The following is a 17028-nucleotide window of genomic DNA, read 5'->3' on the forward strand; positions in this document are numbered from 1 at the left end:
TAAGCGAACGAGAAACAAGGAACGCGCAACATATTATAGAACGCGCAACATATTATAGATCACGGATTGGAAACCAAACTGGCAACCACGCCCAAAAGAAGCAAACTCTGGTTTTAAACTCACCTTATTTATGCCCGGAAAGCGTCCGAGTCGATGCATGGAGTGGACGGAGCAAGCCTCGCTTCCATTTCCGAAGGTCAAAAATCCATTTAAACTTGTAGTCCCCGGTGTCCACTTGATCTTATCCAAAAAGCCGAGAAGCGATACCGCAATGGGAGCCGGAGAAGGCGCTGGCTGTCGGGATGGAGGTTAACGGGTCAGAGGTCTGGCACTGAAGGTCTGGGTCCATTCCTCACCGTGTGCATTTCACTCTATACGTGTAAAAAAACATACAAATACATAAAATACATACAGAAACAGTTATACAAAAAGAACATGAAGGTAAAGCTTCAGTTAATTTGCTTGCTGATTGCTTTTTGCATGCACATAAAAAACTGAACAAAACTGATATACTAAACAAAATAGGCCCTAAAATTGAGGAACACCAGTTGTATAGCTATTTGTTAAATACGAAATAAGACAATAAATTACAAATTACATTTGAATGCCTGCAGCGTGTTCATGTCCACACCACAAATAAAACTTGGTTTCAAGTTTGAAAGTTTCGAACCTACGCAACACTCTTAAGACAAATGCTCCTAAAAAGTACCAAATAAGGGTTCTTCAGCATGTAACCATAGCAGAACCCGTTTTTTGGTACTATATGGAAACTTTTTATACGGTTCTATAAAGAATCTTGCCTTGAAAAGTGCTCACCTCAATGGTGCTATAAAAAAACATTAATTTATTAGCTGTCAGGAGTGACATTTTTGTTATTTATCCACTTTTTTAATGTATAACACTTGATAAAGATTATTATTTATTGTCAATTCTTCACATGTTTTAAGCATACAAAGCAATCGAAATACAAGGTGCATCAGCATTCAGTTAATATGCCACCTGGTGCTGGAATCAGCTTTCAAAAGAGATCAGATGTGTTTCAACAGTAGACACTTTTAAATCTAGATGAAAAACACATCGGTTTAACTTTGCATTTACTGAATGATTTAAAACAGTACGAATGAAACAGTATAAAAGAATACAAAAGTATGATCGGTTTAACTTTGCATTTACTGAATGATTTAAAACAGTACGAATAAAACAGTATAAAAGAATACAGCAGTATGAACCTGTAGCTGGAATCAGCTTTCAGAAGAGATCAGATGTGTTTCAACAGTAAACACTTTTGAATCTAATTTAAAAACACATCGGTTTAACTTTGCATTTACTAAATGATTTAAAACAGTACAAATAAAACAGTATAAAAGAATAAAACAGTTTGAACCTGTAGCTGGAATCAGCTTTCAGAAGAGATCAGATGTGTTTCAAATCTAGATTAAAAACACATCGGTTTAACTTTGCATTTACTGAATGATTTAAAACAGTACGAATGAAACAGTATAAAATAATACAACAGTATGATCGGTTAAACTTTGCATTTTCTGAATGATTTAAAACAGTACGAATAAAACAGTATAAAAGAATACAACAGTATGAACCTGTAGCTGGAGTTAGCTTTCAGAAGAGATCAGATGTGTTTCAACAGTAGACACTTTTAAATCTAGATTAAAAACACATCAGTTTAACTTTGCATTTATTGAATGATTTAAAACAGTACGAATAAAACAGTATAAAAGAATAAAACAGTTTGAACCTGGAATCAGCTTTCAGATGAGATCAGATGTGTTTTAACAGTAGGCACTTTTAAATCTAGATTAAAGACTAGATTAAATTTTTACATATATTAAAAGTGCTTCCAGTGTGTTTTAAAAGCCAGAATAAAACAATGCAACATAGCTGGTGAGTAATCCTCGAATAATAAAACATTTTAAATAATAAAAGTTTTAAAAACAAAACTCTGTTGTGCTTGACCGGGGAGGTGAGCCTTCCCTATGGGCCCACTCTCACCCTTCAGTCCCAGGCAATCAATCCCGGCTTCAGGGGCCCAGAGGAGATCTGTACGCTCTGGCCCGCTGCTCCTGTAGCCGAAAGTGGTGAGGGTACATCTACGGGCGACCAAGGACGGTGGCGTGGAGGGGGACCGTCACCCGTTTCCCCACCAGCAGGTTTCTGGCAGTCCAGATTGCGTCCATTATAGCGTTCAGGGTGAGCCAGAGCGTTGTGAACTGTTCCGATGTTAAATCCTTTGTCCTCCGGCCCACCCCTAGGACGGCGAGATTATAGTCCATCTGGATCCCACCCACTGGCAGGCACGGGAAAACCAGGGGGCCGGTCACGGTCCCAGAGGACGTGCCGCACGGTCTCTTCCTGGTTGCACTTGAGCCGTGGGCACTTTGCGTTGGCGGCCATGCCGCGGGAGTGCATGACCGCCCTGGTCGGTAGGATCTCATGGGCCGCCATCCACATCAGGTCCTTTTGATGGTTCTGAAGGGCAGGGTGGGCTGGGCTGCGTTCCTCCACACTGATTTTGCCTCAATCTCCGTTAGGCCTGGTACTGGGCTCACCTTCTCCCGATCCTGCACAACAGAGATAATAATTTTATGGTCCTTTAAAACATTCAAATTTTCACGTTCCAAGTCATGTTTCATTAGAAATTTCTTAATAAAAACATATTCTTTTGGCAAGTGAAAAGACACTGGGGTTCTAAGATCTACTGTTAACATTTTCAGATAGCGTAAATATGACCCCATCCAGAACTTGACTAATGCTGCGGTCTTGTCACTGGATGGGGATGTGGCATACTTCAAATGTAAAGCAGTAAAATTACTCCCTAAAAAAAGACCAAGGTCTGGGTGTCCTTTGCCTCCATTTTCCTTTCGTTTTTTGACAGTTTCTCTCTTTATTCTCTCCCACCTGGACCCCCAGAGAAAATAAAAGACAGCATGTTCCACCGCTAAAATGAAGGACCTGGGGGGGCTAAAAACAGAACACAACAATAAAAACAGAGGTAAAATCACTGCTTTAAAAACTAAAATCTTCCCCTCCATTGTTAAATTCCTTAGTCCCCATAAACCCAGTCGCTGTCTTACTTTTCCTAAAGTATCAGTCCAATTTCCTCGTCCACCACCCTCCCTATCAAATTTTATACCTAGAATTTTAATATAATTTTCCCTTAGAGTTACGTCCAGTCCTTCCACGTCTATGTCGCGCCACTGTCCGAAGAGCTGGGCCTATGACTTGTCTCTGTTTAATTTAGAGCCTGAGGCCCGTCCATAATAATCTGTTAGTTCCAAAGCTCTCCGGACAGATAAAAAGTCAGTCGTTAAAATTGTCACATCGTCCATGTATAAAACACATTTTGCTGTCAAACCTCCTGGAAGTTTGAGTCCTTCGATCCGTTGGTCCCTTCTCAAGAGCTGTGCCAGTGGCTCAATGCATGCCACATACAAGAGCGGGGATAATGGGCAACCTTGACAGACGCCGCTGTGTATGTTAACAGCTTTTGTTAAATGCCCGTTTACGAGAATTTTGCTGGTTATATCATTATACAGCAATCCCACCCATGCTAAAAACCTCCCTGGGAACCCCATTTTCTCCAGTACCCGCAATAGGTACTGGTGCGAGACCCGATCAAAAGCTTTTTCAAAATCTAAATTTAGCACTATGAGGCCAATGTTTCTGTCCCCCGCAAAACAGATGGCATCCCGAATGATTATCAGACTGTCCGTGATCCTCTTCCCGGGCACAGCGCACGCTTGATCCGGATGGATCACGTCCTTTAAAAACACGGACATACGTGTTGCTAATAGCTTGCTAAAAAGTTTGCAATCCAAATTTAAAAGGCTGATTGGTCTCCACGTTTTTAAGTCTGTCTTGTCTCCTTTTTTATGTAAAAGCGAAACAATGCCTAGTCTAAAACTGTCAGGGAGTTTGTCCAGTCTGTCAAAGTCCTTAAAAACCATTAAAAGTTCTGGTGCTAAAATGTCCCAAAATTTTGAGTAAAATTCCACGGGAAGGCCGTCACTTCCCGGCGACTTACCTGTTTTAAAATCCTTCATACATTTTGTAAGCTCTAAAAGAGTAAAATCTTGGGTTAAAATAGCACACTCATTTTCAATTTTCATTTCTAAATTTCCCAAAATGTTTTCTATGGCTTCCTTTCTTACCTTTTTTAAAATCAACCCTTTGCTTCTTTGTCTTTCTAAATCAGCCATTTCTTTTTTAACCTCATTTAGTTCTTCATTAAAGTCAAACCCTTCATTTACAAACTTAAAATACCTTTGTAATCTTTTTTGCAGTTCCGACATGCATCTTTTTTCTTTGTTCTTTTTTTCAATCCCTTTCTTTCTAAAAAACAGTCTCGTCCTGTGTTTCACCACCTCCCACCACTGTGCACGTGAATCGAAAAAGTCCTGGAGAGTCTGCCATTGACTGAATTGCTCCCTGTAGTCACTAATTATCTCCTCATCCTGCAAAAGGGAGCAATTCAGTTTCCAGAGCCCTTGCCCTATCATCAATTTTGTGGCAAAAGAAATGGTGCAAGACAGCATAACGTGATCGGAAAAAAAACAAGGGTGTTAATATAGCATCAGTCGGTGGGCCATCGCGTACGAAAATGTAGTCAATACGAGAGGCATTGGTGCCATCACCACTGAACCAGGTGTAGCCCACCTCTCTTGGATGCAAAGTCTTAAAACAGTCAGTTAATTTAAAATCCTTAACTAAACTTTGCAATAAAACTGATGTCTTGTCAAACCTAAAATCTGCCCCTGCCCTCTTCCTATCAGTCTTGGCTAAAACACAGTTAAAATCTCCCCCTACCACTAATGGTACCCTGCCCAGCATGTGGGACTGCAGTTCCTCTAAAAGATCATACCTATCGTTTTTACCTGTAAACCCGTACACATTTAAAAGATTAAAATCCCTATCTAAAAAAGTCATATTCGCTAAAATAGCCCGCCCATCTCTTACCACCGTGCTCCCCTAAACCAGAATGTGAGGGTTGTTTATTAAAATCGCCACTCCATCGTTTTTGTTGAAATTTGACCCGCTCCATATGGAGGGTCCTGGCCTCCAAAGCTCCTCCCACTTCCTGTAACTAGATAAAAAAGGTAAAGCACACTCTTGTAGCAAGAAAATATCTGACTTTTGAGATTTTAAAAAGGATAAAATAGTATGTGCTCTGACTGTGGACCTCACACTTCTTGCATTAATTGTTGAAATTGTGAGGGCCGTAATCAATAAATTAGGTAAAAAATGTATGAGCTTAAAAAGGAACTAAAACTTTTTATTTAAAGGACTACAAAGTTCATTTAAATCAAAGAATCTCTTGTGACGCCTGCTCCTCTTTAATAGTGATAATATTAGGTTCAGGAGGGTGGGTGCCCACCGCCTTAGGATCCACAGAGACAATCTCTTGCGGCTCCTTTGGCGATGATGTTCTTAGCTGTATTTGCAGAAATGACACCTCATTCGGGGAGGCTGAGGGCCACACCCTGTCTCCCTCCTCAGTACTTAAGCTGGTGGACCTCAGCTTTTTCTGCCCTGTTTGACACAGAGGAGACCCTGCAGGTCTTTTCTGCAACTGAGCATTAGGTAACCAATCTAGAGTTGTTCCGCCTATACTATTTGAATCGTTTTGCTCGTTTTCTAGATCGGGTACCGTTTCCAAAGAGGAGGGGGTCGATTCATCTGACTCCTCCTCCGCTTCACTTTCCTTGTCCGCTTCCATACTCACATTTTGCTGTTCTTGTTGGGGGGGCGGAGTCTCCTCCTCCCGACCGTTACTAATTTCTGACTCTGCCCCTTGGCCCGTCCCTTCCGCTCCATCTCGGCCAGTCCCTGGGCTTGGTTGGGTATTTGAAATTCCCTCCAAAACCTCAGGGACCGCCTCTGTCGGGTTTCTCGCTGCCGTTTTGGCCTTTAATATGTTGGCGAAGGATTTAGGGCAGTCTCTGTAGAGATGGTTGGATTCACCACAAAGATTGCACTTTCTGCCATTGGTACATTCCTCATAAATGTGCCCCATTTCTTTACACTTTACATTTCTTTTATTTTTTTAAAATAAAAAACGCACGCTGTGGTGCCCGAGCAACCGACATGGTAGATGCACCGACAGCCTCTTAAAATACGTAAAACAGCCAATAAATATCTAAATGAACGAATAAATAAATAACTAAACTTTAAAAAGACGATAAATAGTAAAACAGCAGAATAAATAAATAAAACGGCACTTTACCTGTGAAAGCTGGTGTTTTATTCTCCTTCCAGGCGAGCTGTAAATAAACCTGAAGAAAGAAAAGAAAAAAACACAAGTAGTTCTATGGTAATGAAATTTTGAGTGTTTCATCTTACAGATTAGTATAAATGTTTTATATGGTATGCTTTTAATGTGTTACATGGTTAAGGTCTACATGAATTAAGTTTTAAGTTGTCTCTCTGTGCTTGCATATGAATGTGTTATTCCATACAGTGTCGGCGCCACGAGCGGGCCCTAGGGGGCATGGCCCGGCCACTTGAGTCACTGTGCCCCCTTACTTCTCAAAATAACAATGAACTTAATAATTAAAAAAATGTGCTGCAAATACATTTGGTTATACAATGAATACTGAATAAAATTCGGAGTATAATTAATAAAAAATAATAATTAAAATACTAACCCACAATCTTTAAGAATGTGGGGCTTGTAGTGCAGACCGTGCTGAACTCTGGGTAATGTAGTCGAGGAGCGCTGTGTTCGCATGTGCGTTGTTAATAGTGATACACAGAAGGAAATACGAGCTGTTTTCATGTTTATCTCAAGTTTATTTGCAAGTTTTGCCCTGCCACCCGGGTGTTCAGATGATGTAAACCTGATAAGAAAGCGATGGAGACTGTTTCGTTGGAAATAAAAAAATGTGCTTCGGAACCACATTGTCTGCTCATCACTGCGTGTAAACAAACCCGAGTGAACTGTTACAATTACCGTCACGATAGCCGAGGCAGATGATAAAAAGGTAACAAATGCTAACATAGTCAGCCAGTTACATACACGCAGCCACTACATTTGAACAACACAAATTCTTAAAGGTATCCCCAGTGTTTTGTCTGCACTGAAAGTTACTGTCACGCTCGGGGGCTCAATCGCCAACTCATTTTCTGTCTAAATAATGTATAATACTTGTAAGTCTTGGCATTTGAGCAAGACGAAGAAATTTCGCGACAGATAAAAGGACCTTCTTAAAAAGTTTTAAAAAGTCCTCTCGTCGCCTGCAGCTCTTCTGAAGGTAAACGCATAGTTCATTCTGGTGTTAGATATGTCAGTAACATTGTTTTCTTTTGCTGTTATTTGGTTATATACTGGTCTTTATTATTTGCGTGAGTTATCCAGTCTTGCACTTTAACGTCATTATAAGTTATGGTTTTACTATAGTGAGGGATTTATTTGCGACAACAACTTGGCTGGCTGTATCAATCCTGCTAATTTCACGGCTAGTTGCTATATGTGTAAATATATAGACATATCATTTTGATTTGATGTCTTTTATTAGCTTATTTTTAAGAAATGCAAACCTTCTGGCAAAACGTTTCCAGACGCGTTAAAACAAGTTAAAAGTCAAAAGACGAACATTCGGTTTAATCATTGTAAATACAATCTCATATAACGTTACGTTATTAATTATGCATATTTATTCTGTATTAATTCGTAGGTATTAAACTGTCCCTGTTAACGTGACTCGCTCGCACTCGCAGTACCCGGGTGAGGCTGTGTTTCAGGCGGTTGTTCAAGGAATAAAATACCTTTGAATGTTGCGACTGGCCAGTGGCCAATCAGTACCAAGCATTTTACAGTGCCATGTAGTAATAATAATAATAAAATAATAAGATGAACCAGGTGCCCCACCAGTAAAATAGGAGGCCCCCTCATTCTGTATTCTCTGGTGCCGACACTGATTCCATAGCTGGGCCTGGAGGAGATAAGGGTGTCCATGGTAAGGATAGCAAATAGTTGTATGATGTGTTAGAGAACAAAGACACTGAGTTTTACCACCCATGGGAGGATTTATGTACCAGCTTGGAATGTTGTTTCAAGCTGTCTGACACAATTCTTTAATAAAATACTTTGAAGAGAATTTTGCATCTCAACCGTCTCTGATTCTCCTGAAAAAATCCACGACATTATTGGCGCTGCGAGCAGGGTTACAAGAGAGAACATTGGACAACCGAGTGGGATCGTTCAGAGGCCATTCACGGTCGGGGGAGATGTTCTCCAACCTGAGTCGATTGTTTTGTCTTTGTGGGTGTTAAACTGCTAAGGCTGGCCAGCCGCTTGCTTCTTAAATTAAGGTAAGCAAAGCGTTATAGCATTTTTTCACCTGCATTGATGAGATTTTTGACTCTGTTTGGAAAACACAGACAGCCCGGCGTTTTCATTTGAATTCTCTCTGTAACTCATAAACTAGTATTGCGATTAATGAGAAGGGACTTGTGGATGATATTACAAGATAAATTATCTCTAATAGGGAAACCTGGTCTTCTGAGTAGGTGTACTCTTATCTGAGGGTCAAGAGGACCCAGCTGTGAAACAGTTGATGGAAATTAATATTAACATAGCCAAGAGGGCGTTGACTGTTAATAGCCAAGAGCCAAGGCATTTAATTATACTAAATTTAGCTGATTTTATGGACTCAAACTAAAACATTAATTTTGAAACTAAATTTTGTAAAGCCAGTGGGCTGATTTAAATAGATTATCTGAGATGAGTATGGATATATCTTTTTAAAGAAAAGAAAACCAGTGGGTTTGATTGTTAGTTGTTTTTTGATGTAACTGGTTAAGTTATGAAACAAAATTGAGATAAGAGAGAGATTTTTGTTGAGGGAGAACCAGTGGGTTGCTTAAATGAGTATTTGAGAGTAATTTATCGATGAACTTTGATACTATAAATTGCTCTATGAAACAAATATGAAGAGTTTGCATAGTTTGTGTACCAAGGTGCTTAGAATGTGCAAACGAGGGTGAGCGAGAGAGACTAGAGTGAGGGAAAAACCAGTGGGTTGCTTGAGTGAGTGTTTAAGAGTGCCTCTATCGATGAACTATGATACTATAGAGAGCTCACTGATATGGACACAGTGTTCAAGGGTGCTTTATCGATGAACTGTGATACTATATAAAGTATTCTTTGAGTTGAACACAGTGTTTAAGGGTAATTTATCGATGAACTTTGATACTATAAATTTCTCTGTGAAACAAATATGAAGAGTTTGCATAGTTTGTGTTCCCAGGAGCTTAGAATGTGCAAACGAGGGTTAGCGAGAGAGACTAGAGTGAGGGAAAAACCAGTGGGTTGCTTGAGTGAGTGTTTATGAGTGCCTCTATCGATGAACTATGATACTATACTGCCCTCCAAAGGCAGAGTGCAGTATCTACGCAAACACTGAAACTGAGAAAAATGGCTTTAAAGTTTTTACACTAGCCAGCCAAACATGTTGTGGGTAGATTAGTGGTAATGCATTCATGTAATGCCTTGTTAGGAAGAAATTTTTATAGAAAAAAAAACATGACCACCGATGTGACCCTTGACTCTCAAAATGCAGATACTGCACTCTGCCTTTGGATGACCTTTAACAACTAAAGCACTATTGCAATAGCAGAGTGCAGTATCTACGAACTAAATGTGTTCACTCAACTTTTTCTCATGCTTCTTAATACATTTTGATTGTTTTTAATAACTGTAATAGTTTTATTGATGTTTGCATGTTGTGAATGCTAAAAATGCTCCTTTTACCACAAAGAGTATTTTACTCATTTTATTAATTTTTATTTATTAATTTACATTATACGAGGTTTGCTTTAAAAACAGTAGTTAAAAATTAACACAAGTTAAAAATAGAAGAACATGTTTGTCCCAAAGACATTATTGTAACTAACAGTATGCCCATTTTAGTTAATTTTCATGTTGTCTCAAAGTAGCACAGTTATGTAAACTTAGATATTCTTAAGATTATAGCTTAAGAAGTACTAAACAAAATGTTTTAATATTAAGTAGCCTACAAAATTAGTTCGTGGAAAAAGAGCACTTATTATGGAAGTGTACTTTTTCACCTAGCGTGCTTTCTGCCGGCCCCGGCTGCGCTCGTCAGGTTGACTGGGCGCCGTTAACTATATACAATATAACTTTACCAGACTCTTATCAAACAAAGGAGTAACCCCTTGTCAATACAATTGGATTAGCTGCCTAAAAAGTGGAGAGATGTTCGAATCAACAAACACCAATGCGACTGAATCGGATTATATCATTATTGTCGGAGGATATTGCCTTCAGTGGACGAGCACAGGTAGGTCAAAACTTGCTAGCAGCTGGCTAGTTAACTACTTATAAAGCTGTAATTTGCCTATGTATGAGTTATTATCTTGCTATCTTCCTTACCCGTATTTGCTTATTTGCGTTTTAACGCGAATTCAACCATCATTTGAACGCGGCATTGTGCCATGGTTGGTTTGTTGTGTTACGATCGGGGAAAACCGCAGTATCTGCGGTGTCAAAGCCGGGGAAACAAAGCCAGAACGCAGTAACGTCACTTACTGCGGTTTGCCTTGGTATTAGCATGGATTTTGTAGTTACTGCAATTTTGACAGCCTCATTTCTCTGAAACGGGACAAAATTTAACCAGGAGACTTTGTCATAAGACAGAACAGATGTCATAAAGCTCGTTTCAAGCCTTAACTCAATTTTGACCAAACGTGTAGTTACTGCCCTTTCGCTTTGGACGGCAGTATAGAGAGCTCACTGATATGGACACAGTGTTCAAGGGTGCTTTATCGATGAACTGTGATACTATAAAGTATTCTTTGAGATGAACACAGTGTTTAAGGGTAATTTATCGATGAACTATGATACTATAAGTTACTCTATCAAATAAACACGGGAGAGACAAGGGAAAAGCTTCTGTCCAACTTAAAGTTAAGAAAGTGTTTATTAAGTGTTGCATGGTAAGGATTTACCATAAGTGCATAGTTTTAAAAACGTCCCAAAAAAGGATTTCTGCATCTTATTCAACTCATATGAAAATTTTAATTTTGAAAGTTAGGGGTAAGAGTTATCCTGTGTGAAAAATATTGTCCGTGATTGAATGTAAGTTGTTACTGAAAACATTGAATTTTGGTGGAACCTGAAATCTTTATCTAATATTGAAAAGTAATTATTGAGTGTATTTGATTTAACAAAAGAAAAGTTAACAGAAGGAAGTTTAATAATTAAAACAGAAGACTCTGAGATCAATACAGTTACGTCTACATGTAAAATAGCCCAATTAATCAGATGGATCTTTTTGTTAGTTTTAGTTGGCCTGAGATAAGAAGTTTTTCAGTTGTAAAATGTATGTGTCAAAGAAAATTGTGGGATATAAAGAACTGAGCATTGTAAGTGCTAAGTATAAATTTGAATCAAATCTTAAAAGTGGTTGTGTGACATATAAAGTGACTGGTGAAAAGGAGATCATTTTACATACTTGTGTGGGACCCTTTGTGATTTATTTCAGTCGCCTGACTAGAACATTTTATAGTGCAGAGAAGTGCATTGATTTATTGGTAAATAAATAAAGTAAACAATCATTCAGTGTAACATGGAAGCAGCAACAAAAGAATTAGAGCGTGCTATCACTGTGGCCCCAGTGGAATGGTGTAACTTACAAGACAAAGGCTTTGATGGTAAAGCATTGGCTAAGTGGTGTAATGATCTAAAATGGTATACCAGAAGTAACAAATATAAGAAAGGAGAGCAGCCTCCCTTTCACTGGCCAGAACAGAGAACATGGAATAAAGAAAAAACAAAGAGTATGAAAATTTGGATGACTAATTACATAGCTAATCAGGAGTTGAAAGCAAAGAAGGATGGAAAGAAAGAAAAGAGGAAAGCTTTGTTAGATGGAATGTAATTGTGGGAAAAAGCTAGAGGTTGCTGGAGTAAGGAAGCTGAAAGAGTAATGGCTGATAGAGAAGAGGTCAGAGCTCAAGAGCTGGCAAAGCAAAACGAAAGAATAGAAAAGACAAGATTGCTAGAACAGCCATTAGACACTGCAAACCAATTACCTGTGATAACTACAACAGTTAAGCCACCGCCCTATGCACCGCCCACTGCCCAGGCCTCCCTCAATCCATGCCCTCCCTCTACCACGCACACAAACACCCCTCCCTTCACCACTCTCTCTGAAAGTCACCCTCCCTTCACTGCTCTCACTCCAGCCCCAACCACCCCTGTTGCTTCACCAAATGCTAGCACACTGTATCCAGTTATTAAAGGAACTATGCAGCTTAAAGGGGAATTAGAAGTTGAGGGAAATTTGGAACTGTATGATGTTTTTATTTATAAAGTGCAAAGTGCAAGTGATATTCACTTGCACTTTGCACTTTATAAATAAAAACTATGTTTTTGTAGACTTTTTGTAGACTTATTGTCACAAGTGGATCAGTGTGCGGTTAGCCACTCTCTTTACCCAAGAGACTTTGAAACCAGACTTTCAGAAAGGAACTGCTGGATGCACTGCCAGTGTCTGTGCAAAACAAAATGAGTGAGACCCCAGGGCTAGATGCAATGCCACACAGCCAGTGGGTGGAGACCCTGAAACACCATGCTTCCAAACACCAGAAACACGAAAGAGAGTTAGAGCAACAAGCTAAAGAGACTGAACGAAAGCTGGCTCAAGTTAGTCTGGAGGAAAAGAAAATAGACAACGATATCAGTAAGGACCCCAGGGGAACCTATGTAGTGGGATGGGCAGGGTCATGAGAGTAAGCGAGCCACTCTCAGGGCGAAATGGTTGCAACACACCCTCCTAACTGAACAGGTAGCAGATCTGCAAAAACAAGCTGCGGATCAAACCCAAAATCAGAACCCATGGCAGCATCCCCAGGGCACAGCCCCGTCTCAACCAGTAGTTGTTAATGTAATAGCACCTAGTGGACAGAGTAGAGGAATTAATTTTTGAAGATGGCAAAGGGGCAGAAGAAGGGGATATTTTCAGAACAGGACATCCGCTGATATGGGTCCATATTTCGGGCAAAACAATGTTTGCTGGGGATGTGGGGATAATACTCATGATAGGCGTGGCTGTCCAACAAACCCATGGAAGCAATAGGGGTGTTTGGAGGGTCCCATTAACCAACAGGTAGCATTATCGAAAATGATTGGGAAGAACCTAAATTAACATGCATAATTAATTGAGTGAAAATTGAATGTTTAATTGACACAATAGGATTCTCTGGAAAACCTATGGAAATGTGTCTGTCAGAACCAATTATGGTTCAAATAGAAGGAAAAGATTTGCGCTTCCCAAGGTATTACAGTCAGATAATGGACCAGGATTTCAGGCCAACCTGTTGAGAAAAGCACTTGCTAGTGTAGGAATAACCCAAAAATTTGGATCAGTGTATCATCCACAGTCTCAAGGGGTGGTTGAGAGTTGTAACGATTTACTTAAATCAAAAATATGCAAGATCTGTGCACAGACTTAACTAAATTGGGTTTAGGCCTTACCAATAGCGCTCATGGCCATAAGATCTAGTACTAACAGGGCAACGCGTTTATCCCCTCATGAAATGGTAACTGGGAGACCAATGTTCAAAGCTAACCAAAATGAAATTAATTTGGAGCATGAGGAGGATCTAAAAAAAATAATTGAATATTAATGAATATAATATATGAATATATTAATGAATATTAATGAATATATTGCTGAACTAATGAGAAACCATAAAGCTATTTTACAGATTGAAAGCAGGCACAAAGAGACACCTGGTGACGAGACTACGACACCTTTTCCTGTAGAAACCGGGGTGTACATCAAAGTTTACTAGCGAAAGTGGGATGAACCCAGACGAGAAGGCTCGTATGAGGTCACAGAAGCTAGCCCAATTGCTGTTAAGGTAGTGATGTGATGAACCATAGAAACTGGATTTGGAGATCACAATGAATTGGTAATGTATGATTATAGCATTTAAGGATATGGAGGATGAAGATTGCATGAATGTTGTTTATTTGTTTCTAATAATGAAAATGTTTTCCCACCAAGTACAGGCTTTAATTATACATGTTTTAAGAGAACCTTTGGAAATGAAGATGTTAAACATTTTACAGATGGGTGGTGCCAAAGAGAAATTGATGTTACAAATGATAAAGAGGGATACAAGGCAAACTGGTTTATAGGCCAGAACACAGAAAGGGCAGACGTATGGTGGATGTGTGTTGACATGAAATTAAGGCCAAATTTGAGAGTAAATTGGAAAGGGAACCTGTACCCTTGTACAATTAATAATGCCATTTCAAATGTTTTCATTACCTGATTTTGGGAGCCTACATGATAAAATAAGTGTTAAAAGTATTAACAGACAGAAAAGAAATCTGCCTTGTGGATCTTATAATAATAGAGTGTATATAGATGCCATAGGGGTTCCAAGGGGGTGCCAGATGAATACAAAGCAAGAAATCAAATTGCTGCAGGTTTTGAGTCAATCATTTTCTGGTGGTCAATCCTCAATAAAAATGTGGATTGGATAAATTAATTGTATCACACTTTAAGGGGATAACTGCACAATTGGGACTAACGTAACTGATGGCACAACAAAACAGGCTGGCATTAGATATGTGGTTGGCTGAAAAGGGGGTGTTTTAAAAAATTATAGATGATGGATGCTGAAAATGTATTTTTGATAATACTGCCCCTGATGGGAGCATTATCAGGGCATTAGAAGGTTTGACTGACTTGTCAAATGAATTGGCTGAGAACTCTGGGATAGATGATCCATTTACAAAAATGATTTAAAATGGTTTGGGAAGTGCAGTACACTGATAACTTCTTAACTGATGTCAGCTGCTGTAGCTGTTGCTATCCTTGAATTGTGTGATTGTTGTTGCATACCATGTATCAGGGGTTTGATTGAGAAAACTATAGACAAAAAAAAATGGGTAAGATAATGTACCAACGGGTACAAATGAATGAGGACGACGAGGGAGATAAATTTGAGGACAACATCCATGTGTGATGGGGAACCAACGAGGCTCTAGTACCCTCCTCCCTCACACGGCCCTCTACGCGTGCAAAGCGCATGGGTTGAAGACCGTCGAAAGCTGGAAGATGCACCCTAAACGTATACATATAGAATTCATGTTTCTTAGAAAGACTCTGTGTGGACTGCCCACCAGAGCAAAACACTCTCATGTGAGAATCATTATGTTACTGGTAATGTTAAACTGGACATAGGGTGTCACCTATACTAATGCATTTATTATTTTTTATAAACATTTATAATTTTTTGTACTTGTTATCATTTATTAATAAGGCATTATATTTTGCATTTATTATTTTCATTACAAGTTATAATCTTTTATCAGTAATGCAAGTTGCAAACCTAGTGTGTAAAATAGGGAAAGGGATGGTTTTAAGCATCACTGTCCACGGTGTGATGACAGTGTAACAAGCCTGGTAAGTGACTGATGGTCCAGGAATCTCCTGGGGGTGGAGGTAAAACATCCACCTAGCACGGCTTACCAGAAAGTGAAAATAATTTTTTGAAAAGATGATATGCTTGCTTTTGATCTAAAATTGAATGTTATGTTATATTTTTCATGTTGTTTATCATTACTCTTTTTTACAGGTTTTTAATTATCACTTAAAGGATGACCCATGTGAAATGAATGTTGAAATTAGAAAAGTGACTGAGGGTCTGGCCCGAACTGTCAGGGGTATTTTATTTTTTATATGTTTTCTTTCTTTAAAGTACCTAGCCCGGCTTCTCTGGTATCAGCAGTCGTATTTGCAGGGTGGTTAAAACGTTTAGTTTCCCAAGGGGGGATATATGGTAGAGAAATTTTGAGTGTTTCATCTTACAGATTAGTATAAATATTTTATATGGTATGCTTTTAATGTGTTTCATGGTTAAGGTCTACATGAATTAAGTTTTAAGTTGTCTCTCTGTGCTTGCATATGAATGTGTTATTCCATAGCTGGGCCTGGAGGAGATAAGGGTGTCCATGGTAAGGATAGCAAATAGTTGTATGATGTGTTAGAGAACAAAGACACTGAGTTTTACCACCCATTGGAGGATTTATGTACCAGCTTGGAATGTTATAGAGATAAAGCCACAGCATCACCAAGTTGTCATGAGTTATGAGAAGGGGCCTGAAGGTAGGAGTCTGCTGGGCATTGGGACAGTACAGAGTGAAAGGCAGGGCTACTGGACAACTATTGGACCACTATATAATATACTGAAAAACTCTGAACAGGGTCATTGTCATTATCATTTTACCAGGTGTACACCCTATGACCAGTATTGTGTTTCAAGCTGTCTGACACAATTCTTTAATAAAATACTTTGAAGAGAATTTTGCATCTCAACCGTCTCTGATTCTCCTGAAAAAATCCACGACAGTTCCAAAAAAAGTTGGAAAAACTATTGTTCACAGGTTAAGTCCGCATATAATCCCATATAAAAGAATAAAACCACTGATAGGGAATAATCTGTTAGGCAATAATCAGTCCCGTCCCGTTGATCTTAGCCAAAAGGCAGAGAAACATTTTCTTCCTGTTTTACAACCTCATCTGCACCATGCATTTATCAGACACAGATATTACCTGACACTCTGCTGTCATCATCTTTGATCAGTTTTTTACCATGGCTTTTATTGCTTTGTAGGATATGAAAATAAAGACGTCTGCACACTTAGATCCTTAGCAGCAGGTTTTAATAACCAAGCTTTCGGTCAAAAGACCATCTTCAGGGTATACAAACAACAAATGTGGCACATCTCTTAACCATGTTCAGACACATCAAGACAATCAACAATGATTGCCGCACCTGTGAAAGTCATGTGGGAGAGTTGTAGTTCAGTATTGGGAGTTGTAGTTTTTACTTCTGTAATCAACACCACAATCTCCCCATAGTGAAAAAGACATCAATTCACAAAAGAAATGTAAAGAAAGAAACATACAGAAAAATATAAGAATACATACATACTCAATAAGTACAAGAAAACTGCACAAACATCAGTAACAC

At 39.1% G+C, this 17028-nt stretch overlaps 1 protein-coding gene and 1 pseudogene across 2 annotated transcripts in view; both read right to left on the reverse strand.

Annotated features, from left to right (window-relative positions):
- The window catches only part of LOC129426343 (uncharacterized), a 127303-nt gene that overhangs the window by 65957 nt on the left and 44318 nt on the right, over positions 1-17028 (reverse strand). For both annotated transcript variants that reach the window (XR_012369461.1, XM_073867396.1), the window contains exon 6: positions 124-6287. Coding sequence is in view for 1 of the 2 variants with exons in the window: in XM_073867396.1 (XP_073723497.1) it covers positions 5318-6028 (711 nt within the window). In the remaining variant the exon portion in view is untranslated. The remainder of the gene's footprint in view (positions 1-123; positions 6288-17028) is intronic.
- LOC129426685 (U2 spliceosomal RNA) lies at positions 126-265 on the reverse strand (annotated as a pseudogene).

The sequence above is a fragment of the Misgurnus anguillicaudatus genome, chromosome 5, assembly GCF_027580225.2.
Source record: "Misgurnus anguillicaudatus chromosome 5, ASM2758022v2, whole genome shotgun sequence".
Taxonomy (NCBI): domain Eukaryota; kingdom Metazoa; phylum Chordata; class Actinopteri; order Cypriniformes; family Cobitidae; genus Misgurnus; species Misgurnus anguillicaudatus.